Below are 26,307 nucleotides of genomic sequence, written 5' to 3' on the forward strand. Positions count from 1 at the left end.
AAGAGGAGATGGGGAGATGGGGAGATGGGGAGAAGAGGAGATGAGGAGATGGGGAGATGGGGAGAAGAGGAGATGGGGAGATGAGGAGATGGGGAGATGAGGAGATGGGGAGATGAGGAGATGGGGAGATGAGGAGATGGGGAGATGAGGAGATGAGGAGATGGGGAGATGAGGAGATGGGGAGATGAGGAGATGGGGAGATGAGGAGATGGGGAGATGGGGAGATGGGGAGATGAGGAGATGGGGAGATGGGGAGAAGAGGAGATGAGGAGATGGGGAGATGGGGAGGAGGAGATGGGGAGATGGGGAGATGAGGAGATGGGGAGATGAGGAGATGGGGAGATGAGGAGATGGGGAGATGAGGAGATGGGGAGATGGGGAGATGAGGAGATGGGGAGATGGGGAGAAGAGGAGATGAGGAGATGGGGAGATGAGGAGATGGGGAGATGGGGAGATGGGGAGAAGAGGAGATGAGGAGATGGGGAGATGGGGAGAAGAGGAGATGGGGAGGGGAGATGGGGAGAAGAGGAGATGGGGAGATGGGGAGATGGGGAGATGAGGAGATGGGGAGATGAGGAGATGGGGAGATAAGGAGATGGGGAGATGTGGGGAGATGGGGAGATGGGGAGATGAGGAGATGGGGAGATGGGGAGATGAGGAGATGGGGAGATAAGGAGATGGGGAGAAGGAGAGGAGATGGGGAGAAGAGGAGATGGGGAGATGGGGAGAAGAGGAGATGGGGAGATGAGGAGATGGGGAGAAGAGGAGATGGGGAGATGGGGAGATGGGGAGAAGAGGAGATGGGGAGATGAGGAGATGGGGAGATGAGGAGATGGGGAGATGGGGAGATGAGGAGATGGGGAGATGAGGAGATGGGGAGATGGGGAGATGAGAGATATGGGGATGGGGAGATGAGGAGATGGGGAGATGGGGAGATGAGGAGATGGGGAGATAAGGAGATGGGGAGAAGAGGAGATGGGGAGATGGGGAGATGGGGAGAAGAGGAGATGGGGAGATGGGGAGATGAGGAGATGGGGAGATGGGGAGATGGGGAGATGGGGAGATGAGGAGATGGGGAGATGGGGAGATGGGGAGAAGAGGAGATGGGGAGATGGGGAGATGGGGAGATGAGGAGAGATGGGGAGATGGGGAGATGGGGAGATGGGGAGAAGAGGAGATGGGGAGAAGATGGGGAGATGAGGAGATGGGGAGATGGGGAGATGAGGAGATGGGGAGATGGGGAGATGAGGAGATGGGGAGATGGGGAGATGAGGAGATGGGGAGATGGGGAGATGAGGAGATGGGGAGAAGAGGAGATGGGGAGATGGGGAGATGGGGAGAAGAGGAGATGGGGAGATGAGGAGATGGGGAGATGAGGAGATGGGGAGATAAGGAGATGGGGAGATGGGGAGATGGGGAGAAGAGGAGATGGGGAGATGGGGAGAAGAGGAGATGGGGAGATGGGGAGATGAGGAGATGGGGAGATGAGGAGATGGGGAGATGGGGAGATGGGGAGATGAGGAGATGGGGAGAAGAGGAGATGGGGAGATGGGGAGATGGGGAGATGGGGAGATGAGGAGATGGGGAGATGGGGAGATGAGGAGATGGGGAGATGGGGAGATGAGGAGATGGGGAGATGGGGAGATGGGGAGATGAGGAGATGGGGAGATGAGGAGATGGGGAGAAGAGGAGATGGGGAGATGGGGAGATGAGGAGATGGGGAGAAGAGGAGATGAGGAGATGAGGAGATGGGGAGATGGGGAGATGAGGAGATGGGGAGATGGGGAGATGAGGAGATGGGGAGATGGGGAGATGAGGAGATGGGGAGATGAGGAGATGGGGAGATGAGGAGATGGGGAGATGAGGAGATGGGGAGATGGGGAGATGAGGAGATGGGGAGATGAGGAGATATGGGGGATGGGGAGATGAGGAGATGGGGAGATGGGGAGATGAGGAGATGGGGAGATGGGGAGATGAGGAGATGGGGAGATGGGGAGATGAGGAGATGGGGAGATGAGGAGATATGGGGATGGGGAGATGAGGAGATGGGGAGATGGGGAGATGAGGAGATGGGGAGAAGGGGAGATGGGGAAAAGAGGAGATGAGGAGATGGGGAGATGGGGAGATGGGGAGATGAGGAGATATGGGGATGGGGAGATGAGGAGATGGGGAGATGGGGAGATGAGGAGAGGGGGAGAAGGGGAGATGGGGAAAAGAGGAGATGAGGAGATGGGGAGATGGGGATGGGGAGATGAGGAGATGGGGAGATGGGGAGATGAGGAGATGGGGAGATGAGGAGATGGGGATGGGGAGATGAGGAGATGGGGAGATGGGGAGATGAGGAGATGGGGAGAAGGGGAGATGGGGAAAAGAGGAGATGAGGAGATGGGGAGATGGGGATGGGGAGATGAGGAGATGGGGAGATGGGGAGATGAGGAGATGGGGATGAGGAGATGGGGATGGGGAGATGAGGAGATGGGGAGATGGGGATGGGGAGATGAGGAGATGGGGAGATGAGGAGATGGGGAGATGAGGAGATGGGGAGATGAGGAGATGGGGATGAGGAGATGGGGATGAGGAGATGGGGAGATGAGGAGATGGGGAGATGGGGAGATGGGGATGAGGAGATGGGGAGATGAGGAGATGGGGAGATGAGGAGATGGGGGATGGGGAGATGGGGAGATGGGGAGATGAGGAGATGGGGAGATGGGGAGATGGGGAGATGGGGAGATGAGGAGATGGGGAGATGGGGAGATGAGGAGATGGGGAGATGGGGAGATGAGGAGATGGGGAGAAGAGGAGAGATGGGGAGATGAGGAGATGAGGAGATGAGGAGATGGGGAGATGGGGAGATGGGGGGGAGATGAGGAGATGGGGAGATGAGGAGAGGAGATGAGGAGATGGGGATGGGGAGATGAGGAGATGGGGAGATGAGGAGATGGGGAGAAGAGGAGATGGGGAGATGAGGAGATGGGGAGAAGAGGAGATGGGGAGATGAGGAGATGGGGAGATAAGGAGATGGGGAGATGAGGAGATGGGGAGATGAGGAGATGGGGAGATAAGGAGATGGGGAGAATGGGAGGAGATGGGGAGATGGGGAGATGAGGAGATGGGGAGATGGGGAGAAGAGGATGAGGAGATGGGGAGATGGGGAGGAGATGAGGAGATGAGGAGATGAGGAGATGGGGAGATAAGGAGATGGGGAGATGGGGAGAAGAGGAGATGAGGAGATGGGGAGATGAGGAGATGAGGAGAGATGGGGAGACGGGGAGATGAGGAGATGGGGAGAAGAGGAGATGGGGAGATGAGGAGATGAGGAGATGAGGAGATATGGGGAGATGAGGAGATGAGGAGATGAGGAGATGGGGAGATGAGGAGATGGGGAGAAGAGGAGATGGGGAGATGAGGAGATGGGGAGATGAGGAGATGAGGAGATGGGGAGATGGGGAGATGGAAAAGAGCACGCTCTTTCGTCTCTCTCCTCAGAACATGACAAACGACCTTGTATCTTGGCCAGGGGGGTTGATGGAAATGTATGCGCGGCCATGTTGTTTAATGACCCCTATGGTTTACTGTATCAGGGCACATCAATAAAAAAAACACAGTTACCCACGCTCCCCCATAACTTTAACAGTCTCCGGCAGCCCCCTGATTCCTCCTTCAGTGCCAATAAAGTTATCTGGCCATAGAACCTTTGACACCAGGGGAGGGGCCATACAGCCAGAATGCCAATCAGCAAATAGACAGAGCCATTACAACCAATCAGTGAGCGGAGACAGCACAATTAGGGCCCTGTCGCTGTCCTGCTGTAGCTGCCAGTGTGCCAATCAAAGCCTTGACCAGACAGACTATCAACAAAGAGACGACTACCATTGGCTCCTGCAGTGATACGTCAGCTTGAACATGATTGGGCTTGTTGGGCAGGTTTCCCGCATACAAATTAAACCTACTCCTGGACTAAAAAGCATGGCTAGGCTTAATCTGTGTCTGTATCTGGCCCTTTAAATTCTGAACTGATGATGGAAATCAGAGAGAAATTATAGAATTGAGTTTCATAGTTTGACTTTCTCATATTATATTACTCTGCCGTAGCTAACTTCCCCACCGTTCCTTCTCTCTCTGTGCCTCTCTCTACCCTTATCTTTCTCTCTCTCTCCCTCTCTCTACCCTTATCTTTCTCTCTCTATGCCTCCGCCCCTCTTTTGCTCTATTTGCACCATGCTTGGCCCTCTCTCTCCTTTCCCCCTCTTCCTCTGTCAGGCTCATATCGTACCCAGGAGCCTATACTTAATTGGTACTGACCTAATTCTAACTGAACTAATAATTAATCACAGGTAGGACTTCAACAATATGGTAAAGATTGCTTTGATGGGTTCACAGAATGTCACAAAGATTATATTACTCTGTCACAACTAACCTCCACACCCCTTCACCTGTCTCCCTCTCTCTGCTGTACAACCTTCTCTCTCTCTGCCTCCTCCCTCTCTCTCTGCTGCACAACCTTCTCCTCTCTCTCTCTCTCTCTCTCTCTGCCTCCTCTCTCTATCGCTCAGTTTCTCTCTCTCTCTCTCTCTCTCTCTGCTGCACAACCTTCTCTCTCTGCCTCCTCTCTCTCTCTCTCTCTCTCTCTCTGCCTCCTCTCTCTATCGCTCACTCTCTCTCTCTCTCTCTCTCTGCTGCACAACCTTCTCTCTCTGCCTCATCTCTATCGCTCACTCTCTCTTTCTCTCGTCTCTCTCTCTCTGCTGCACAACCTTCTCTTCTTTATGCCTCCTCTCTCTGCCTCTCTCTCTGCTGTCAACCTTCTCTCTCTCTGCCTCCTCCTCTCTATCTACTCGCTCTCTCTCTCGTACAACCCCTCTCTCTCTCTCTCTCTCTCTGCTGCACAACCTTCTCTCTCTCTGCTCTCCTCATCTCGCTCACTCGCTCTCTCTCGTCCTCCCTCTCTCTCTCTCTCTCTCTCTCTCTCTCTCTCTCTGCTGCACAACCTTCTCTCTCTTTATGCCTCCCTCTCTATCGCTGCTCTCTCTCTCTCTCTCTCTCTCTGCTGCACAACCTTCTCTCTCTGCCTCATCTCTATCGCTCACTCTCTCTCTCTCTCGTCCTCCTCTCTCTCTCTGCTGCACAACCTTCTCTCTCTTTATGCCTCCTCTCTCTATCGCTCTCTCTCTCTCTGCTGTACAACCTTCTCTCTCTCTGCCTCTCTCTATCGCTCACTCGCTCTCTCTCTCGTCCCCCTCTCTCTCTCTCTCTCTCTGCTGCACAACCTTCTCTCTCTCTGCCTCCTCTCTCTATCGCTCACTCGCTCTCTCTCTCGTCCTCCTCTCTCTCTCTCTCTCTCTCTCTCTCTCTCTCTCTCTCTGCTGTACAACCTTCTCTCTCTTTATGCCTCCTCTCTCTATCGCCTCTCTCTCTCTCTGCTGTACAACCTTCTCTCTCTTTATGCCTCCTCTCTCTCTCTCTGCCTCCTCGCTCTCTCTCTCTGCCTCTCTCTCTCTGCTGCACAACCTACTCTCTCTCTCTGCCTCCTCGCTCTCTCTCTCTCTGACTCTCTCTTCCTCCTCTCCCCTCTGTCTTTGCATCTCTCTCTCCCTCTCTCCTTTTTTCTCTCTCTATTCATTCTCCCTATCCCAGGTTCATATCTTACCCATGAGGCCAGTGGGTTGGACGAGCACGGGGAGGTCCAGGAGGCTTTCCTCAATGGGAATGATGCCAGTCAGGGCAAGAAGGAGTACCTACTGTAGCCTCCATCCCCAAAACCCACACCCCTCCCCCAACACGCCATGACGGGTGGCCTTCTGAATCGACTGTAATACTACTGCACACAGACCACATTACAGACCACAACATAAACCACAACACAGACCACAACAGAGACCAAAAGAGAGATCCGTCCAGCCCTTACATTACAACTGTGCCATACTGTAGGTGTACTGGAGGAAGGAGCGAGGGAGGATGGCAGAGATAGGGGAAAGTGATAATAGGGTCATTATTTTGAGAGAGAAGAGATAACAAGAAAGAAAGCCTCAGCACTTTCCTTCCCTGTGGTAATTGTAGAGGGAGGGAGAAAGAGAGAGGAAAGAGAGAGATAAAATGTGGTTGGGTCGGTATGGTTTCCAGAAGCTATTGAGTTTGAATGTTAAATTTGATTACTTGAAATTGCCAAAGCACATCAGCCAACAGAGAGCAACTCATCTATAATTATTTGAAAACATTGCAGTGTTACCCTGAAAGTCTCATAAAGTATATCTGAACTGTTCAGTCAATTCTGCAGACGTTCCAGGTATTGTATTTGCCGTCCGTTCTGGGGAGTCTGCCAATGTTTTCTGGGTAATTTAGAAACCTTCCTGTTATGAATGACTGCTTTCCTCGCAGAACAGAACTGTTGTTTCTCTTCTTTGAATTGTCTCTCCCTCCCTCCCTCTCTCTTCACCTCTCTTTCTAGTCCTCTTCTCCCTCCCTCCCTCCCTCCCTCCCTCTCTGTCTTTATCTCTCTTTCTAGTCCTCTTCCCTCCCTCCCTCCCTCCCTCCCTCTCTCCCTCCCTCCCTCCCTCCCTCCCTCCCTCCCTCTCTGTCTTTATCTCTCTTTCTAGTCCTCTTCTTCCCCTCCCTCCCTCCCCCTCCCTCCCTCCCTCCCTCTGTCTTTCTCTCTCTCTCCTCCTCTTCCTCTCTCTCCTCTCTCTCTCTCTCTCTCTCTCTCTCTCTCTCTCTCTCTCTCTCTCTCTCTCTCTCTCTCTCTCTCTCTCTCTCTCTCTCTCTCTCTCTCTCTCTCTCTCTCTCTCTCTCTCTCTCTCTCTCTCTCTCTCTCTCTCTCTCTCTCTCTCTCTCTCTCTCTCTCTCTCTCTCTCTCTCTCTCTCTCTCTCTCTCTCTCTCTCTCTCTCTCCCTCTCCCTCCCTCCCTCCCTCCCTCCCCTCTCCTCCCTCCCTCCCTCCCTCCCTCTCTCTCTCTCTCTCCCTCCCTCCCTCCCTCCCTCCCTCCCTCTCTGTCTTCCTCCCTCCCTCCCTCCCTCTCTGTCTTTATCTCTCCTCTATTGTTGGCCAATAAAGAAAGGATTAGTGCCAGTCTCCTTTCGTGAGTTAGAAGAAAGGGAACATAAGTCGACAAGACACATTAAGGAAAAGCATAATTATTTTAAAATGCCCTTAAAGGGATACAAATGTTAAAATGTCTTAAAGAGAAACAAATGAGTGAAAGGAAAGTAATGAATAAGGAAAAATACATGATGGATATTTTTCTGAATGCCAAGCACACACACACACACACACACACACACACACACACACACACACACACACACACCTCTGAATTCTTTATTTGTATAAAAATGTAAACAGTAAGATAACTTAAATGAATCTTTTAAGAAATTGAGAAAAATAACAGTTTACTATTGAAAGCGTTATGAAGCTACTATACTAACACATTATTAGCCTCGAGGTACAAAAACAAACTAGTGTCCAGTGATCAAAACAAAAAAGAAAAGATGAACAAAATGTTTCATTTGTCTTTATGAAATACCTGCAGTATTATTGATTTTTGATTAATTATTGTTATTATTTGGACTGTTATGATTGTTATTATGATTACTGTTATGATTGTTATTATGATTACTGTTATGATTGTTATTATGATTACTGTTATGATTGTTATTATGATTACTGTTATGATTGTTATTATGATTACTGTTATGATTGTTATTATGATTACTGTTATGATTGTTATTATGATTACTGTTATGATTGTTATTATGATTACTGTTATGATTGTTATTATGATTACTGTTATGATTGTTATTATTATTACTGTTATGATTATTGTAAATGTTATAACTGTACACCTCCCATGTTTGTTGTTTTTGGTTCTTCTATAGAAACAGCTGTCTTTCCACTTCTCTCTGACTCTGTCTCTCTAGTTCTTTCTATCTTTGTCTCCTGTGTCTATTTGTCCCTTCTTCTCGTCTTTCACTACTGTTTATTTTATAGTCATGTTGATATAGCTAGCTATTTCTTTATAGGGGAAAAGATACAAAGCACGACAAAATAAAAAAATACTTCAGAAATAACACAGGAGACGAGTCTGTTCCTCTTTAATTAGAAATGTTCTGAAACGCGGTGAGAGGAGAAGAGACACAGCAGAAGACAACATCAATAGAGAATAGAGAGCTAAAGGTAGGAAGATGAAAACCCAGGAAGGCAGGAAGGAAGGAAGGAAGGAAGGAAGGAAGGAGAGAAAGGCTAGAAAGAGCTAGAACAGACGAGGGGTTGAAAGAGAATAAAAAACATACGTAAGAATCCATGACTGCTAATGAATCATGGGATGAGACGAGAGAGAGAGAGAGAGAGAGAGAGAGAGGGAGAGGGAGAGGGAGAGAGTGAGGAACAGAGGGTGGTAAAAAGGACAGTCAAGTCAGATGCACAGAAAAATATGACGCTCCCACTATTTCCATGCAATCAATACCCGATTCTGTCAAGAAGCACTCAACTTGTCCATCTGCGTGTGCGGCTGGATTCAAAAGCTGCTGGAGGTCGCTGCGTGATGGATCGATGTGTTTGTCTTCTATCGACGATGAGGCTCCGCAGCAGGCTGTCATAAAGACAGATTGTCAAACGGCAATCAAAGTAATGGACTCACCAGGACATGAGCTATACTAGCCTATACCAGCTGACGTGAACCAACACTGTCGGCAGTAGGACAATGGAGACACCATGTCCAGAACACATCCCCAGGTTAGCTGGAATAATGACACTGAAACCTGATTGAGCAAATGGTGGGTGACACATCTCTGGAAGTAGCCATCAGAGCCTGACTTCATCCAGCAGTGCTCTAATACTAGAATGGCTTGTTCTATAACGGATAGTGTTCTAGAAGGATTCAACACTACCACAAGGACGTCTCAGTCCGTCTAAATCAATCATCAGAGAAGATGATACCCTGTCACATAACCCTCCCTGAGGTGACGCGTAAGACATGAACATTTAGCTGATTCATGTACTGTAACGCGTTTATATCAGTAGTTCTTCTGTTTTATGTGTTATGACAGGCACATCTCTTTCCTATGATAGTCTACCGTCATAAGCATTCTATACCATTGGTACATTACAACCACCATTGTAGGTTGAGTGTTATATTATCCAATCGTTACGTACAGACATTTTTTTAATTGTTTTTTTAAGGTACAGAAATGATCAAGTAAGACATGATAAGAAGGTAATTACACAGCAATACCAATTAATTGCTTGTTTGTTTCACCATTAGACAAGGTGTTTTCCTAATGTTGAAATATCTCATGTAAGTACTTTTAAAGTACACATTCTTAACACATCATTTCCTACCCAATACCAGGTAAACACCAGCACTGTGAAATAGGAAGTGCCAGCAGTAGCACTGGCCCCAGTTAGCCTCGGTTAATGGTAGTAAGGTGACCGGAGTGGCCTCTATTCTCTGGTTTTGACCTTTGTGGTGCATCGGGCCGTGCTGTGCCGTTGTGGGCCCAGCCATTGATTGAAGTGGTTGAGCGTGTCGGTCGGTGGGCAGCGGTTAGAGAAGCACAGCCTAATCAGGAAGGACTGTGCTCTCAGGCAGACGGAACGTTTGAATGGACACCCAAGCCAGAATGGCTCTCCATCAATAATGTATTCCAGGCAGAGAGAGATGTTGTTTTTGTGAAGATCTGAAGGTGGGGTTTGAGGAGAAACCGGTAGACCGAGAGAGAGAGAAAAATAGAGATGGCGGATTGATGTATGATGATGTACAGGTACCTGTCAAAATTAGGGAAACACCAACATAAAGTATCTTACAGTTTTTCTCAGTTACTTTGGTGCATTTTTCACATCATCCCTAACGTGCAAAATAATAAGTGCATTTCTCAGAACAATTTGTACCAACTGCAATATACAATAGATATGTTTCTAAAGCTAGTCAGTCACTAAAAATTATTAGTACATCTCTCAAAAGTAAATATTCATGCCAATGATCATGTCAGTGTTATCAGAATGATAAGTCATTGAGTCATTGTTCACGAACAAGGTCGTCAAAATGTTTAGGCATGTTGTCAATGTAACTGTGTACTTTGACAGTATTACCTGATGTAAACTTAGGCTACAGTTTGGATGACAGTTACTGTATTGAAAATGCACAAGGCTGCACTTCTATAGCATATATCAATTTCAACAGTACTATTTACATATTACTGTATGTGGGTTATTGGTTGAAAGACACTGGACAACCCAAGGCACAAAGGGGAAAAAAATGAAATTAGAAAGAAACACAGGAAACCACCCCTAAGGCACAACTTTGCCCGCAGCACTGTTGTGCTGTCTCTACACATCCATACGTTCCTGTCTGTCGACCCACATATTCTCATCCACATCACACCGGATATTTTCCCTTCCAATGCAAGGTGGAAAGAATCTTTTGGAATGCCTTATCCATCCTCTGCAGGCATCTACTGTGATGTCCTCACATGCTGCATCCATTGCAGCCAGCAGGGTCATCTGTGTGTGTGGCTGACGATCGTACACCTTCCACCTCCATGCTGAAAATAACTCCTCAATTGGGTAAAGGAATGGTGAATAAGGTGGGAGGAATTCTATGAGCATCCTCGGGTGGGTCACAAACCATTGCCTCATGATGTTTGATCGATGGAAACTCACATTATCACAAATGACCACATACTTTGGCAAATCCTCTCTAAACAGACCCCTCTCATCATCAGGGATGAGAGCCCTGTAGAGAGTCTCTAAAAAGTTGTGTAGATGCTGGGTGTTGTATGGCCCTATAAGGAGGATATGGGTTAGGACACCATGCTCCGAAATAGCAGCACACATGGTGATATTTCCTCCCCGTTGGCCTGGCAAATCCACAGTAGCTCTGTGACCGATGATATTCCGACCCCGGCTTCTGCATTTGGTCAGGTTGAAGCCAGCCTCATCCACGTATACAAAGTTGTGAGAGGGTTCACTTGAGTCCAACTCCATTATACACTATATCCCAGAACACAGGGTTGAATTTGTTTTGGTAAAGAAGAGTGACATAAAATGTACATATATTGCATGTTCCTTCCACAGCAATGGAAATGTGTGCAGTTTATGTTTACTGTACTATGTATCACTATAAAATGTTGCTGTAAAGTAGTTACATAGATATATTTTTTACCTGTACATAATGGTACTGTAGCTCCTTAACTCTGTCCTCATTCCTTTGGAATGGTACATGGTACAGCTGTTTCATACTCATCTGGTTTCTATGCAGAACCCTGTCGATGGTTGAGATGCTAACCGTATGGATGTTTTCAAAGACATCGTTGTCTTCTATAATGGTCCTTTGTATTTCCCTGAGTCTCATGGCATTGTTTGCTCGGACCATGGTGCAAATAGCCTCCTCTTGTTGAGGTGTGAAAAGGCGTCCTCTGCCACCGGTTTGAGGTAATCTTGCAGTCCTATGTGGGGAAAAATGCAGTGATGCATCGCACACTTTCACATAGTTTTTGTCTATGCGAACACACATTTTACTGTAAAACATACAGGTGGGTGCATGTAAGGTGCAGTATGTATCTTTATAGAGTATATTTCTGTATGCTGTGAAATACAAGTGGACTACTGTAATATGAAGCATTGTAGGAAGTATACAGTATACTGCTTATATACAGTAACAGTGCACTGTACATTGGTGGACATACCTGTTCTCTCTTCGAAACGCTTGAACTATTGAAGACACGGTTGATCTCCCAATATTTTGCTGCACCCTTCGACCCGCCTCAGCCATTGTAAGGCCATGATTGACAACATGGTCTACAATAGTTGACCCTTATGTCATCAGATATGCACCAATGTCCTCTTCTGCCTCTTCCTCTGTTTTGCCTTCCACCATGCATCCTTGCTCCTCTTCTTCCTCCTCTTGCCTGTTGACCCTGTTCGTTTCCTGGTCCATCCATTATTGGAAAATTGCAACTCTGTGTTGTGGTCTGTCTATATATGCTTGCCAATTGATTCTTCATGAGATGCACCTTTGAGCAATTTAGACAACTGGTTGATTGTTGGTTGAACTTGTTGGTCAATTTCACCTGCACGATTCATCAATACACGTTTTTGTACAAAAGGTCTAATAGAAATGTGTAAAACTATGCTTGACAGTTTATGACAAATAGTTCAACAATTTTGCATGTAATGGCTTAAGCAAGGAACTAATGCCTAGATGTTTTGAGGGGTAAGACTATTCAACAGAGAACCATCTACTATATTTTGATCAACATGACATGAGCAATTGATAATGTGGATAAAAGTTGACACTTGTACATTATCAATTGCAATTTGTTCAAAGGAATAAGAAATTGCTTTATTGATGTGCACAAGTGACTAGATGATTTGGAATTTGTACAAATAGTATCAAGAATTGCACTTTTGATCTAAGAAATGCACCAAAGCGACTGAGAAAAACTGTAATAGGGAGTTGGACCACCACGAGCCAGAACAGCTTCAATGCACCTTGGAATAGATTCTACAAGTGTCTGGAACTCTATTGGAGGGACGCGACACCATTCTTCCATGAAAAATTCCATAATATGGTGTTTTGTTGGTGGTGGTGTCTCAGGAGTCACTCTAGAATCTCACGTACCTGTTCCATTGGGTTGAGATCTGGTGACTGAAAACATAAAGAGAGCGAGATGAACATAGAAAGGGATGAACATGAAGAGAGATGAACATGAAGAGAGAGAGATGAACATAAAGAGAGACAGAGATGAACATAAAGAGAGACAGAGATGAACATAAAGAGAGAGATGAACATAAGAGAGATGAACATGAAGAGAGAGAGATGAACATAAAGAGAGCAAGATGAACATAGAAAGGGATGAACATGAAGAGAGATGAACATAAAGAGAGAAAAATGAACATAGAGAGAGAAAGATGAACATAGAGAGAGAGGTGAACATAAAGAGAGATGAACATAAAGAGAGAGATGAACATAAGAGAGATGAACATGAAGAGAGAGAGATGAACATAAAGAGAGCGAGATGAACATAGAAAGGGATGAACATGAAGAGAGATGAACATGAAGAGAGAGATGAACATAAAGAGAGACAGAGATGAACATAAAGAGAGCGATGAACATAAGAGAGAGAGAGATGAACATAAAGAGAGCAAGATGAACATAGAAAGGGATGAACATGAAGAGAGATGAACATAAAGAGAGAAAAATGAACATAGAGAGAGAAAGATGAACATAGAGAGAGAGAGAGGTGAACATAAAGAGAGATGAACATAAAGAGAGATAAACATAGAGATAGATGAACATAAAGAGAGAGAGATGAACATAGAGAGAGAGGTGAACATAAAGAGAGATGAACATAGAGAGAGATGAACATAAAGAGAGAGAGATGAACGTAGAGAGAGAGATGAACATAGAGAGAGAGGTGAACATAAAGAGAGACAGAGATGAACATGAAGAGAGAGAGATGAACATAAAGACAGAGATGAACATGAAGAGAGAGAGATGAACATAAAAAGATAGATGCACATAAAGAGAGATAGAATAGAGGGAGGGACAAGAGAGAAAGGGAGAGAGATAAACCCACTTTAATTTTGTCCCATTCCTTCTGACAGAGCTGACAGAGCTGGTGTAACTGAGTCAGGTTTGTAGGCCTACTTGCTTGCACACGCTTTTTCAGTCGTGAAAGCGCCACGAATTAGCCTGCCCTTTCTATCGTTTCTCCAAGTTGTCTGCAGCATTGTGACGTATTTGTAGGCATATCATTGGAAGATTGGCCATAAGAGACTACATTTACCAGGGGTCCGGCCAGTGTCCTTTGTTGAAATTGTTGCGTAATCTCCAAGCTGCTCGCATTCATCCATGTGATTGAGACAGAGAGGAGACTTCCAGGAATGATATATCATGAAGAGATATGTGAAAAACACCTTGAGGATTGATTCTAAACAACGTTTACCATGTTTCAGTCGATATTATGGAGTTAATGTGGAAGAAAGTTTGGCGTTTGGATGAATGAATTTTCGTTTTTTTAGGTAGCCAAACATGACGCAGAAAACGGACCGATTTCTCCTGCACAACTAATCTTTCAGGAAAACTGAACATTTGCTATCTAACTGAGTCTCATCATTGAAAACATCCGAAGTTCTTCAAAGGTAAATTATTTATTGAATGTTTTTGCTGGTTTTTGTGAAAATGTTGCCTGCTAATGCTAACGCTAAATGCTAATGCTAAATGCTAACGCTAAACGCTAAATGCTAAATGCTAGTTTGCTATGGTTGAGAAGCATATTTTGAAAATCTGAGATGACAGTGTTGTTAACAAAAGGCTAAGCTTGAGAGCAAATAGATTAATTTCATTTCATTTGCGATTTTCATGAATAGTTAACGTTGCGTTATGGTAATGAGCTTGAGGCTGTAGTCACGATACCGGATCCGGGATGGCTCGACGCAAGAAGTTAAAAACACTGTCATCTCAGATTTTCAAAAATATGCTTCTCAACCATAGCAAAACTAGCATTTGTGTAACAGTATTGATAGCTATTGATAGCTAGCATTAGCATTTAGCGTTAGCATTCAGCAGGCAACATAAAAAAAAAACAGAAAACCATTCAAATAAAATAATTTACCTTTGAAGAACTTCGGATGTTTTCAATGAGGAGACTCTCAGTTAGATAGCAAATGTTCCGTTTTTTTTTTTTGTGCGTCACGTTTAGCTACTAAAAAAACCTGTATCCAGGATTGTGTAAATCTATCTGCAAGCTCATTAGCATAACACAACGTTAACTATTCATGAAAATCGCAAATGAAATTAAATCAATATGTTAGCCTTTTGTTAACAACACTGTCATCTCAGAATTTCAAAAATATGCTTCTCAACCATAGCAAAACTAGCATTTAGCATTTAGCGTTAGCATTTAGCATTAGCATTTAGCGTTAGCATCAGCAGGCAACATTTTCACAAAAACCAGAAAAACATTCAAATAAATAATTTACCTTTGAAGAACTTCGGATGTTTTCAATGAGGAGACTCTCAGTTAGATAGCAAATGTTCAGTCTTCCTGAAAGATTATTTGTGCAGGAGAAATCGGTCCGTTTGGTGCGTCACGTTTGGCTACCAAAAAAAAACGAAAATTCAGTTATCCAAACGCCGAACATTTTTCCAAATTAACTCCATAATATCGACTGAAACATGGCAAACGTTGTTTAGAACCAATCCTCAAGGTGTTTTTCACATATCTCTTCGATGATATATGGTTTGTGGAAGTGTCCTTTCCCCTCTGAATCGCATGGCAAAATGCATGCAGCTGAAGATTACGCAACAATTTAGACAAAGGACACCGGGCGGACCCCTGGCAAATGTAGTCTCTTATGGCCAGTCTTCCAATGATATGCCTATAAATACGTCACTATGCTGCAGACATCTTGGACGAACGGCAGAGAGCTTAGGTTCATTCATCACACATTCACAGCCATATAAGGAGACGATGGGAAACAGAGCCTCAAAAATCCTGTTTGAGGTTTCATCTTGGTTTCGCCTGTAGCATGAGTTCTGTGGCACTCACAGAAAATATCTTTGCAGTTTTGAAAACGTCAGAGTGTTTTCTTTCCAAAGCTGGCAATTATATGCATAGTCGAGCATCTTTTTGTGACAAAATATTGCGCTTAAAACGGGCACGTTTTTTTTATCCAATAATGAAATAGCGCCCCCCTAGCTTCAACTGGTTAACAAAAGGCTAAGCTTGAGAGCTAGCATATTGATTTCGATTCATTTGAGATTTTCATGAATAGTTAACGTTGCGTTATGGTAATGAGCTTGAGGCTGTATTCACAATCCCATATCCACATAGTTTTCCTGTCTCATGGTGCCATCTATTTTGTGAAGTGCACCAGTCCCTCCTGCAGCAAAGCATCCCCACAACATGATGCTGCCACCCCCGTGCTTCATGGTTGGGATGGTGTTCTTTGGCTTGCAAGCCTCCACCTTTTTCCTCCAAACATAATGATGGTCATTATGGCCAAACAGTTCTATTTTTGTTTCATCAGACCAGAGGACATTTCTCAAAAAAGTACAATCTTTGTCCCCATGTACAGTTGTAAACTGTAGTCTGACTTTTTTATGGTGGTTTTGGAGCAGTGGCCTCCTTTTTTTATTTTTATTATTATTATTTTTTACCTTTATTTAACCAGGCAAGTCAGTTAAGAACACATTCTTATTTTCAATGACGGCCTGAGTGGCCTTTCAGGTTATATCGATATAGAACTCGTTTTACTGTGGATATAGATACTTTTGTACCTGTTTCCTTCAGCATCTTCACACGGTCCTTTGCTGTTGTTGATTTGAACTTTTCGCACCAAAGTACGTTCCTCTCTAGGAGACAGAACGCTTCTCCTTCCTGAGCGGTATGACAACTGCGTGGTCCCATGATGTTTATACTTGTGTACTATTGTTTGTACAGATGAACTTGGACCTTCAGGACTCGGACTCGCACCTTCAGGCGTTTGGAAATTGCTCCCAAGGATGAACCAGACTTGTGGAGGTCTACAATTTTTTCTGAGGTCTTGGCTGATTTCTTTTGATTTTCCCATGATGTCAAGCAAAGAGGCACTGAGTTTGAAGGTAGGCCTTGAAATACATCCACAGGTACACCTCCATATATATACATATGCCAATAAACCCCCCAAATTGAACATTGAATTGAGAGAGAGAGAGAAAGATAGAGAGAGAGTGCATGTGCATAAGTGCATCATTTTTCACACCAACGTGGCCTGAAGATGAACAATCCAATTAGTTAGAGCAAGGCCTTTTATTTAAGGAGAGTGTTAGATTTACTCAGTAAAACAAAACAACCATGAAGAGCATTTCTCTGCTATAATTATGAGGGCGTCGCCGGACCAACCATGCTGTTATTACTGTGTGTTTAATTAAACATGATCAAAGCCAGATCTATAGCATCCGCAGCAGCAGAAGGCATGTTACAATGCAGACATATCCTGATCTAGTCCCAGGCTTAGTTCTGGATCAGTGTGAGATGAAAAGTCTGTTGCGTGATATTTTCTCTCTCGGAAGCTAGGTTTCCATCCCATTGGCGACAGATTTTCGTGTGAATATTCTCAAATCCGCATTAAAACAATATGCGCAATGTGTTTCCAACAAATGAACTTGATGCTGATAAAAGACTGTGCATGATGATGTAGTACACATACAACACTTTTGCAGTTCAATTCCCAAGTACTGAATAAAACATTGAATTTAAATTGGTTTTAATCGCATTTTCAACTCTACTGAGGGTTTAGTCACAAAAATGTTTGCTTTATATAGTAAATATGCTCACTCTGGTCTTGGCATTTGCGCCGTAGACAACAGCTCGCCGATACAGTGTGGTTGATGAGATTATTATGGATAAAAGAGCAAGATTATTTTAATTTGTCAAATGGCAGAATGAGAACCTCAAAATATATTGTAAATGAGCATCAAGTTCATCTCCTTGCATTTTTACCACCCTGTGAATTTCATCATAATGAATTAAATCTGTAGCCCAATAAACTACAGGGTTTCCCGAGTCGTAGTGGAAGGACCACACACCATGTCATCTTGTGACTCCAAGTTTACTTCAGTATGCTGGTTATTATATAAATATTTGCGCGCAAAGGCATTTCCTCTGCTATTTCTCACATAATTAATTTTACAGACACAAAAAGATCCCAGCTTGTCTAGCGTATTTTGTTTGGCTGACATTTGGAACGTCTACTGACAAATTAGATGTTTCCATCAGGCCTGTCTTGACCTTTTTTATCTGAAATGTACTTTACACAGCATAAAAAGGTTGGATGTAAGCCTGGTTAGTGACCTTATTTGATATGGGACTCAATAATTAAACAGCACAGTGTGTGAAAAACTAATTAACGTCTAGTATGTGCTACTGACAGGTTGATGAATATATATGGGGAAACATACCCAAAGAAGCTCCTTGTGAATCACACAATGATACATGGCGCTGTTTACACACAATGATTGGAACTTATGTTTGTGGACAAACCTCCAGGGAAATTGGATGTTAAGCAATTTCGATGTATTACCATATTAGACATGTGTGTAAACAGAGCCTAAGAGATTGAATTAGAACATATGAGATGAGAATGCTGGTGTTGTAACAACGGGTTAACACACACACCTTCCCGTTCCATGTTACACACACACACATCTGGGCACAGCCTCCCTTTGAGTGAGCAGGATGCCCCCTGCACAGCTGAACACAGAGCTCTGCCCACTGTCTTACCCCCTGTTGGGGTCAGGTGGGGCAGACGCAGCGTGCTTGGCACCCGCCCGTTGTATGGGAATGGTGAAGAGGAGAGGAGGCACCAGACCATAGAGCTGCGACAGGAGCGAGACCAGCGGGAATTCCCAGGTCGGGGGCAGTGTGCCTGGGGAGAAAAGCAGGAGGGAGTGGGTGATGTGAAGGGGCAGACACAGGAGGACAAGAAGGCAGAGGGAGAGGCCCAGAGAGTGGGCACGGGCAGAGCTGCGTTTTGGGGGGACAGAGCCCGGACCATTAGGGTCCTGTCCGGGCATCACACAGACCAGAGCTAGGTAAATGGCCAGCAGGCCATTAGGGGGAGCAGGAAGACAGTCACCCCATAGACATGGACCAGGAACTGGGGGCTGAGGACAGTGTCGGGGGCACACCCCCCCCAGTGGCTCCCATGGATCTCTGCATAGGAGAAGTTATGGAGATCCTCCACGTAGAACTTGGACAGGAAGCCGCCGTAAGGGAGGTACTTCCCGATCACAGAGCGGTCTTGGTTGTACTTGGGAGGCATCGGACGGGGAGGAGGGGAGGTCCAGTTGCCTGGGGGGATGCCCGTCCAGCCGCAGCCCATCCAGCCATCCCTCTTCCCCTCCCCAGGTGTCCAGGACGTTCCAGGCGATGAACTGGGCAAATGCGGAGAGAACAGAGGCCCCCCAGCACAGCATGACCAGAAACAGGGACCGCCGACGTGTCACCAGTGAATTGTACCTGAAACAGAGAGAGAACAGAGAGAGAACCCAGTGGGTCAAATTAAGCCAGCATACACTGATGTTCTGTTAGCCAAAAATTGTTAGCCATTTTTCACGTCTTGTCTTATCATCAGGTGCATGATAATGGCGAGGACAAGTAACCTTAACCAACATTTTAAAATGAATAGATTTGGTTGTCAGTTTTTCATTATTTTTTATCTCCCCACATTATAATTGGAAGTATAAACACTAACATAGCCTATTAGCTAGACAAAGGTTACTCCAAACACATTTTTGCTAAAAGTAGCTGTTTAGCTGGTTAAAAAAAGGTCAAACTTGTTGTCGAAAATGTATATCCAAGTCAAGAAAGCATACCAGCAACCAGTTGTACTTTCTGTGACCCGTACTTTTCAAACCCTATGTCAGATACTCCAGTCAGCAGAGATGGGCTGTATTTCTGTTACATGTATTTGAAATATGTCTTTAAATAGATTTCAAATGTATTTGGTAGTTTACTTTGATACACTGATCGTTGTGGTATTTTGTAATTGTATTGTGTACTTAGTCATTTTTGCCCATCTCTCCCAATGAGTGTAATGAGCTCCAATGAGTGTAATGAGCTCCAATGAGTGTAATGAGCTCAATATAAGGAGTTGAGAAATAAAGTCATCATCATTAGAAATAAGATTTACTCATGTTTTCTGCTGTATGTAATAATACAATTGTTTATTCTGTTGTTTCTAGCGTTATTCATACAAATATATATTTGTTCCACTTTTTGGTTTTCTTTTTAGATTTTTGTCGGAACTCCGGTTGAATACCAATGGTCTAGAGTGCAGTCCTGAGAACATTTGGCAAATTCTTTCAGGTGCACTTGATTTAGCTTTGGTACTTTTTAACCCCCTCTCTCTGACTCACCTGCTCCCCATGCGGTGCTTTAGGTGGGAGTTGAGGGTCATGAGCAGCAGCAGGCAGACAGTGAACTGCCTGACCAGCAGAGAACAGCACACCAGGGTGATGCAGGTGTACAGGCACTGGGGACTCCTCAGGTTCAGCAGCACAGAGACAGGAACCCCCACCGCACCCCCCACTGCCCCCACCCAGCCCAGACACAACTTCAGGCAGGCAGAAACACTTCCGCTCTGGGTATGACCACCTCCACCCTGGCCTCCTCCATCCTCCTCCATCCCACCACCACCCATAGACATCCTCACACTCACCACGATCACTGACACAGATACCACACACTGATTCACCGAGTTAAGCCACATGTGCTCCATGGCTGAACCTAAGAGGGGGACAGAGACAAACAGGTGGGGGAGGTAGCAGAGGAAAACGAGAGAGGAAGACAAGAGTGAAACTGGTTGAGGTGTCAAACCTAGAGTATCTCTAAGAGATCATTCAAAGTTCCTTCTGCACTTGTCCCAACAGTGGCTGTCCTATCATGGCTCCCTAGCTAATTATTACCATTGAACAATTGGCTCTTTCATCCCCTGCTCTCCCATGAAACTGGCTTCCAGGTGAGTTTGTAAAGTATTATTATTATGTTTTTACCTTTATTTAACTAGGCAAGTCAGTTAAAGAACACATTCTTATTCACAATGACGGCCTACCAAAAGGCAAAAGGCCTCCGCGGGGACGGGGGCTGTGGATTAAAAATGAAAAATAATACAAATATATAGGACAAAACAAACATCACAACAAGAGAAACACCACAACACTACATTAAGAGAGACCTAAGACAAAGTGGGTGGGGTTATATCCTGCCTGGTTGGCACTGTCCGGGGATATTGTCGGACAGGGCCACAGTGTCTCCGACCCCTCCTGTCTCAGCCTCCAGTATTTATGCTGCAATAGTTTATGTGTCGGGGGGATAGGGTCAGTCTGTTATATCTGGGGTAATTATCCTGTCTTATCCAGTGTCCTGTGTGAAGTTAAGTGTGCTCCCTCTAATTCTCTCTCTCTCCCCTCCCAGAGGACCTGAGCCCTAGGACCATGCCTCAGGACTATCTGGCCTGATGACTCCTAGCTGTCCCCAGTCCAACTGGTCGTGCTGCTGCTCCAGATTCAACTGTTCTGCCTACGGCTATGACACCCTGGCCTGTTCACCGGGCGTGCTACCTTGTCCCGGACCTGCTGTTTTCGACTAACTCTCACTATCGCACCTGCTGTCTCGAACTCTGAATGCTCAGCTATGAAAAGTCAACTGACCTGTTGCACCCTCTACAACCACTGTGATTATTATTATCTGACTCTGCTGGTCATCTATGAACATTTGAACATCTTGGCCATGTTCTGTTATATTCTCCACCCGACACAGCCCGTATAGGACTGGCCACCCCTCAGAGCCTGGTTCCTCTCTAGGGTTCTTCCTAGGTTCCTGCCTTTAAAGGGAGTGTTTCCTAGCCACTATGCTTCTACATCTGCATTGCTTTCCTGTCTGGGTTTTTAGGCTGGGTTTCTGTATATAACTTTGTGACATCGGCTGATGTAAAAAGTGCTTTATAAATAAATGTGATTGAGCATGGCAGCAACACAACAAGGCAGCAGCACAACATGGTAGCTGCACAAAACATGGTAGAAACATTCTTGGGCACATCAGGAAGCATTCTCAGTCAATTTACCTGGGACATAAAAAAAAGACAACAGCAATAGTTTGAGAAGAAAGGGGGCAAGAATGGAGAGAGTGAGTGGGGTGTCTAAAATAGAAAGATTGATTGAGAAAAGCGAGTGGTGGGAGGACAGAGTAAAGGAAAAAATAAATGAAAAGGGAGACGCAGAGGCAGGAAGTTGAGGGGGAGAGATTGTTAGATATTTTTTCTAGGTATTGGAGACCTGTGTACGGGTACTTGGAGAGTGAACAGGTCAGCGTAGACTGGACCTGACAGAGCACTCACACTGAGGATGTAACAGCTCTCCTCTGTCTGATGATCAGGAATCATCGGACCAACACGCAGCGTGGTAAGTGTTCATAGTAAATTTAATTAAATAAACTGAACACTGAATGACAAAAAACAAAGAGAGTGAACGACACGAAACAGTCCTGTAAGGTGAAAAACACAAAACAGAAAGCAACTACCCACAAACACAGGTGGGAACAGGCTACCTAAGTATGGTTCTCAATCAGAGACAACGATTGACAGCTGCCTCTGATTGGGAACCATACCAGGCCAAACACATAGAAATACAACACACAGAACAAAACATAGAATGAAAACATAGAATGCCCACCCCAACTCACGCCCTGACCAAACCAAAATAGAGGCATAAAAAAGGAACTAAGGTCAGGACGTGACAGAGGATATGAGCACCATGCAAACACAGTGTAGAGAGGGTAGGCTCTGTGAAACAGACCGCTAACATCACACACTGCAGCAGACAGACAGAGCAGGAGACATTGGTGTGAACTTGCTCGAGTGTGATTGACAGGTAATTTCAGAACATTTTCAAACAATGGTCTCAAATAAAGCAAAGTGTCTGGATGTTGAAATAGCAGATTTAGCTCTGTAATATGCCACCTGTCTCCTCAGAATAATTAGTTTGACCTTTTCAGGACATCCAGACGACAAGTTGTCCGTTTTCATAATAATTATGACTGACTGGAATAATCGTTTTATACAGCTGCATAATCAGTTGATACAGTTGTCTCCTGTCCTGCTCCTTGAAGGGCCTTGAAATAATTAATGGAGTTCATTCCACCTTATGTGGCTGTCTTCGGTTTGAATCTGTGACTGGTCGCTTTCAATGTGATTAATTTACTTTTGTTAATCAATTAAGCATTGAGAGACAACACAAGCATACCGACGCACAGCCACACTACACAGGCAGAGCTTTAGATGGCTCAATGGATGACAGAAAATGTGATAGAGAATATAATGGAAGGATAATGGATAGAGAACAGATGGTGATTTTGTGGACCCCAGGAAGAGTAGCTGCTGCTATCGCAACAGCTAATGGGGATCCTAATAAAATACCAAATAGCTGTTTAGAACAGTTGAATAAATGAGAAAATACCAAATGACCTGATATGTTGTGTATGTATAGATCTGGATAAAAGCGTCTGCTACATGACTAAAATGTAAATGTAAATATAAGTCTATGACAGTTCTAATCTGTCCTCTGTAAACCATCTCTTCCTCTCACTCTATTCTTTTGCGCTGACTGACAGAATAAACTCATAAACCGTCATTATCCTCTCTGCCCACCTATCTCCTGGTCGTGTCTTTACAAACATATCAATTGTGTCAATGTTGAAGCAGTGCAAAGGTCACCACAAGCATTGTAAATAAGTAAATAAATAAGACCAAGGTTATAGTTAACACATATACTCGCAGACACACACACTCAAGTCAACCGAACATGTGCAAATGCACACACACACACACACACACACACACACACACACACACACACACACACACACACACACACACACACACACACACACACACACACACACACACACACACACACACACAGTCAACACGAACACTCAAGTCACACACAACATGTGCAAATGCACACACACACACACACACACACACACACACACACACACACACACACACACACACACACACACACACACACACACACACACACACACACACACACACACACACACACACACACACACACACACACTCAAACGTGTGTAAACGTAATGGCGCTGATGGAAGAGATGATGAACAGAGAAAAACAATTGAGAAAAATAAGAGAGGGACAGGGAGGGCAAACCTTTATCTACCGAAGGGTCTGGGCATTGTTCTGTGAAAAGAGCCCATGTTCACTGTGCCTTGTTTCAGGCAGCAGTACATTTATTTTTCCACAACTATTTCTAGGATAAGAACTAATTAAGCAGCATTGGGTTTTTTTGCACATTTTTTGGCATTGTTCCCATGTACCATGGGAAATAAAGAACGATTGTTGCATGCAGAATTCAAAGGAATTTGATCATGATCTCTGTCAGTGGGCTATTTGTGGAAATCCCATAAGAATAAGATATGGTTTTATATAGTATGTATAAACTGGAAGTAGAAGCCTAATTGTTGTTGTCCATTGGTTTACTCAAATTAGGGGAGGGATGGTAGGGTTAGGGGAAAAAAATAAGGAAAATATGTATTTAAACAAATATATGTATTTTATCTATATATTTACCCCAGAAATATGGAGGATTGAAAATGATGCAGACAATTGATGGAGGCCACAATCTATCTGCAATATTAAAGCTGAATAATTAAGAATAAGATATGGTTACAATGCATTTCATAGATCTTCAAATACTGACAGGATATGTCGCAAGATTATTATTATAATAAAAACATAATTTTGAATTACAGCATCTTGGTTATTGCATTCACTGTGCAGACTATAGTAACATTAGATATGAGTATTATATTAATGCAATAAAACAGTACTTCCATATACCACAAAAAAACGGCTAATTAATTCCTATTGCTGCTCCAGGGCACGTGCCTCTTCTTTTACAGACAATTTCATAATTCAAGGCTTTTGATTGTGATGTAGCCTTAACCTTGGGTACTGCAAGCTGCTCTGAAATGCATCAGGTTCTACTCTGATTGGGCTAGAAATTAATCAACAGGGCATCTTGTGATGAAAATACCGACGAACAGGGTGAGATCATATCTCGCGAGAACGAACGCGATCCGCCCGTTTAAACACGGGCTGGAAACCCCATCTTACCCTCTTCCTCTCGCTGTCCACAAGCAAGGTAAAGGATGTCTGTTCTCTGGCCTTATTTGACCAACTGTATGACATTTTCGTGATAATTATTCTCCCATTACTGACCGCGTATACATTAAACAATCATTTAACAAATACAGTGTTTTCCGGAAAGTCTACAGAGTCCTGTAGATGATTTAGCATATATAAAATTGCATGCGGCACTCGCACATACCTTCCAGTGATGGCTGCCCCCATTCCTCTGCGTTGAGGCCTAAACATTTCGCGTTTTGTTTGTCCATTTTAGACAAGACAATTATGTTATCTTCGCTAACGGTGTCTTCCATTTGAATGTGTTACGCTCGTCTGGTGTTGATTTGTGATCCTTCTACTGGTTGGATTTCTGCCTCGAATTTCTGATGTGGTTACAGGTCTCGGGGTTATACTGAGGTTCATTGCTAGCGTTGTGGCTAACTCCAGACAGTTAATTACCATCACATTTTATTTAACGGTAGCCGGTTTGTTAGTGAGCACTTTTGCCCAACTATGCCTTGATATCAGTTATTTGCTCAAATTGGACTTCAGATAATTCAAGATTTTGCACTGAGGGATTTATGTTATCACGATGTGGAAATTTTCAATCGCCACTCTGGTTGCCTATATAATTAGCTAGCCAACTAAAACATCTTACTAGTTAGCTAGGTAGTGATGTTTGCAGGAACTATCATTAGTAGTGTATAGACGTGTAATAATCAGTTTAACTTTTCTGATTATTGGGGCGGTCGAGTCACCCTATCGTCTGCACATAACTAACGTTAGTTACTTGAGTAGCTAGGCTACATATTGGATGTACTCAGGACCTCAATCTACCCAGGACATTCGTTGCAGTCTACAACCATCATTCATACATTGTACCTCCTATTGAAGTTCTCTACCTCTCTGGCAGATGCCTGGTGTCACAGTGAAAGACGTCAACCAGCAGGAGTTTGTCCGTGCCCTTTCGGCTTTCCTGAAGAAGTGAGTCGCATACATGTGAAGCCATGTTCAGTTCTTGCTTAGGAATGCATTGAGCTTTTCTGAGCGACTAACATGCTTTCCTGTTCCAGGTCAGGAAAGCTGAAGGTCCCAGATTGGGTGGACATTGTCAAGCTGGCCAAACACAAGGAGCTTGCCCCCAGCGACGAGAACTGGTTCTACACCAGAGCTGGTATGATTTTGATCATTGACATTCTTCCCTTCAGGGCTCCCTGTCTGCTCAGTCCGTTAGTGTAGTATGGTAGATCGAGTCTGTAATTGGCATTGGTTTAGACTCAAATTGCCCCCAAATTATTTTCCTCGCTGTTAGTACAGAAGTATGGAACAAGGTCACTGACTCTGACTAGCAGTGGTGTTAACCCCTCTTCTTCCCTCCCAGCTTCCACAGTGCGCCACCTGTACCTGCGCGGGGGTGCCGGTGTGGGCTCCATGACCAAAATTTATGGTGGTCGCCAGAGGAACGGTGTGTGTCCCGCCCACTTCAGTGTTGGCTCCAAAAACGTGGCCCGCAAGGTGCTGCAGGCCCTCGAGCTTCTCAAGATGGTGGAGAAGAACCCCAACGGGTGAGTAGAACCACGCTGGTTAGAACGTTCCTAGACACTGAGCCAAGGTTG

At 44.7% G+C, this 26,307-nt stretch overlaps 3 protein-coding genes across 9 annotated transcripts in view; 2 read left to right on the plus strand and 1 right to left on the minus strand.

Annotated features, from left to right (window-relative positions):
* cadm4 (cell adhesion molecule 4) overlaps positions 1 to 6,452 on the plus strand; it is a 229,897-nt gene extending 223,445 nt beyond the window's left edge. For 4 of the 6 annotated variants that reach the window (XM_052494708.1, XM_052494712.1, XM_052494707.1 and 1 more), the window contains one exon: positions 5,635 to 6,452. In XM_052494708.1, coding sequence (XP_052350668.1) covers positions 5,635 to 5,744 — 110 coding nt within the window. In that variant the 3' untranslated portion in view covers positions 5,745 to 6,452. Of the gene's footprint in view, positions 1 to 4,260; positions 4,335 to 5,634 lie in introns of all 6 variants that reach the window. The other 2 variants (XM_052494709.1, XM_052494711.1) reach the window with 1 other exon arrangement.
* Positions 6,453 to 16,775: 10,323 nt separating this feature from the next.
* Positions 16,776 to 25,710, minus strand: LOC118367843 (uncharacterized). Of its 2 annotated transcripts, none has more exons than XM_035751544.2 (3): positions 25,574 to 25,710; positions 19,895 to 20,264; positions 16,776 to 18,995 (listed from the first exon to the last, which is right to left on the minus strand). In XM_035751544.2, the coding sequence occupies exons 2-3, from the start codon at positions 20,254 to 20,256 to the stop codon at positions 18,704 to 18,706; spliced, it is 654 nt and encodes a 217-aa protein (XP_035607437.1). In that variant the 5' UTR covers positions 20,257 to 20,264; positions 25,574 to 25,710; the 3' UTR covers positions 16,776 to 18,703. The 2 variants fall into 2 exon arrangements, with proteins under 2 accessions (XP_035607437.1, XP_052350678.1); XM_052494718.1 differs by lacking the exon at positions 25,574 to 25,710 and adding an exon at positions 21,874 to 22,932.
* Positions 24,624 to 26,280, plus strand: LOC118367848 (40S ribosomal protein S19). The gene is made up of 4 exons (XM_052494719.1): positions 24,624 to 24,707; positions 25,605 to 25,675; positions 25,765 to 25,865; positions 26,073 to 26,280. Exons 2-4 carry the CDS (start codon positions 25,605 to 25,607, stop codon positions 26,258 to 26,260), a joined length of 360 nt encoding a protein of 119 aa, XP_052350679.1. The 5' UTR covers positions 24,624 to 24,707; the 3' UTR covers positions 26,261 to 26,280.
* Positions 26,281 to 26,307: the final 27 nt, after the last annotated feature.

Source organism: Oncorhynchus keta, chromosome 34 (genome assembly GCF_023373465.1).
Source record: "Oncorhynchus keta strain PuntledgeMale-10-30-2019 chromosome 34, Oket_V2, whole genome shotgun sequence".
NCBI classification, from domain to species: domain Eukaryota; kingdom Metazoa; phylum Chordata; class Actinopteri; order Salmoniformes; family Salmonidae; genus Oncorhynchus; species Oncorhynchus keta.

Bases quoted from the DNA above. Each gene is read 5' to 3' on its own strand.
- LOC118367848 (XM_052494719.1), top strand. From the start codon at position 25,605: ATGCCTGGTGTCACAGTGAAAGACGTCAACCAGCAGGAGTTTGTCCGT. The intron at 25,676-25,764 runs GTGAGTCGCATA...TTCCTGTTCCAG, and splicing joins CTTTCGGCTTTCCTGAAGAA to GTCAGGAAAGCTGAAGGTCC. The intron at 25,866-26,072 runs GTATGATTTTGA...CTTCCCTCCCAG, and splicing joins CTGGTTCTACACCAGAGCTG to CTTCCACAGTGCGCCACCTG.
- LOC118367843 (XM_035751544.2), bottom strand. From the start codon at position 20,256: ATGGAGCACATGTGGCTTAACTCGGTGAATCAGTGTGTGGTATCTGTG. The intron at 18,996-19,894 runs GTGAGTCAGAGA...TCTCTGTTTCAG, and splicing joins AAGCACCGCATGGGGAGCAG to GTACAATTCACTGGTGACAC.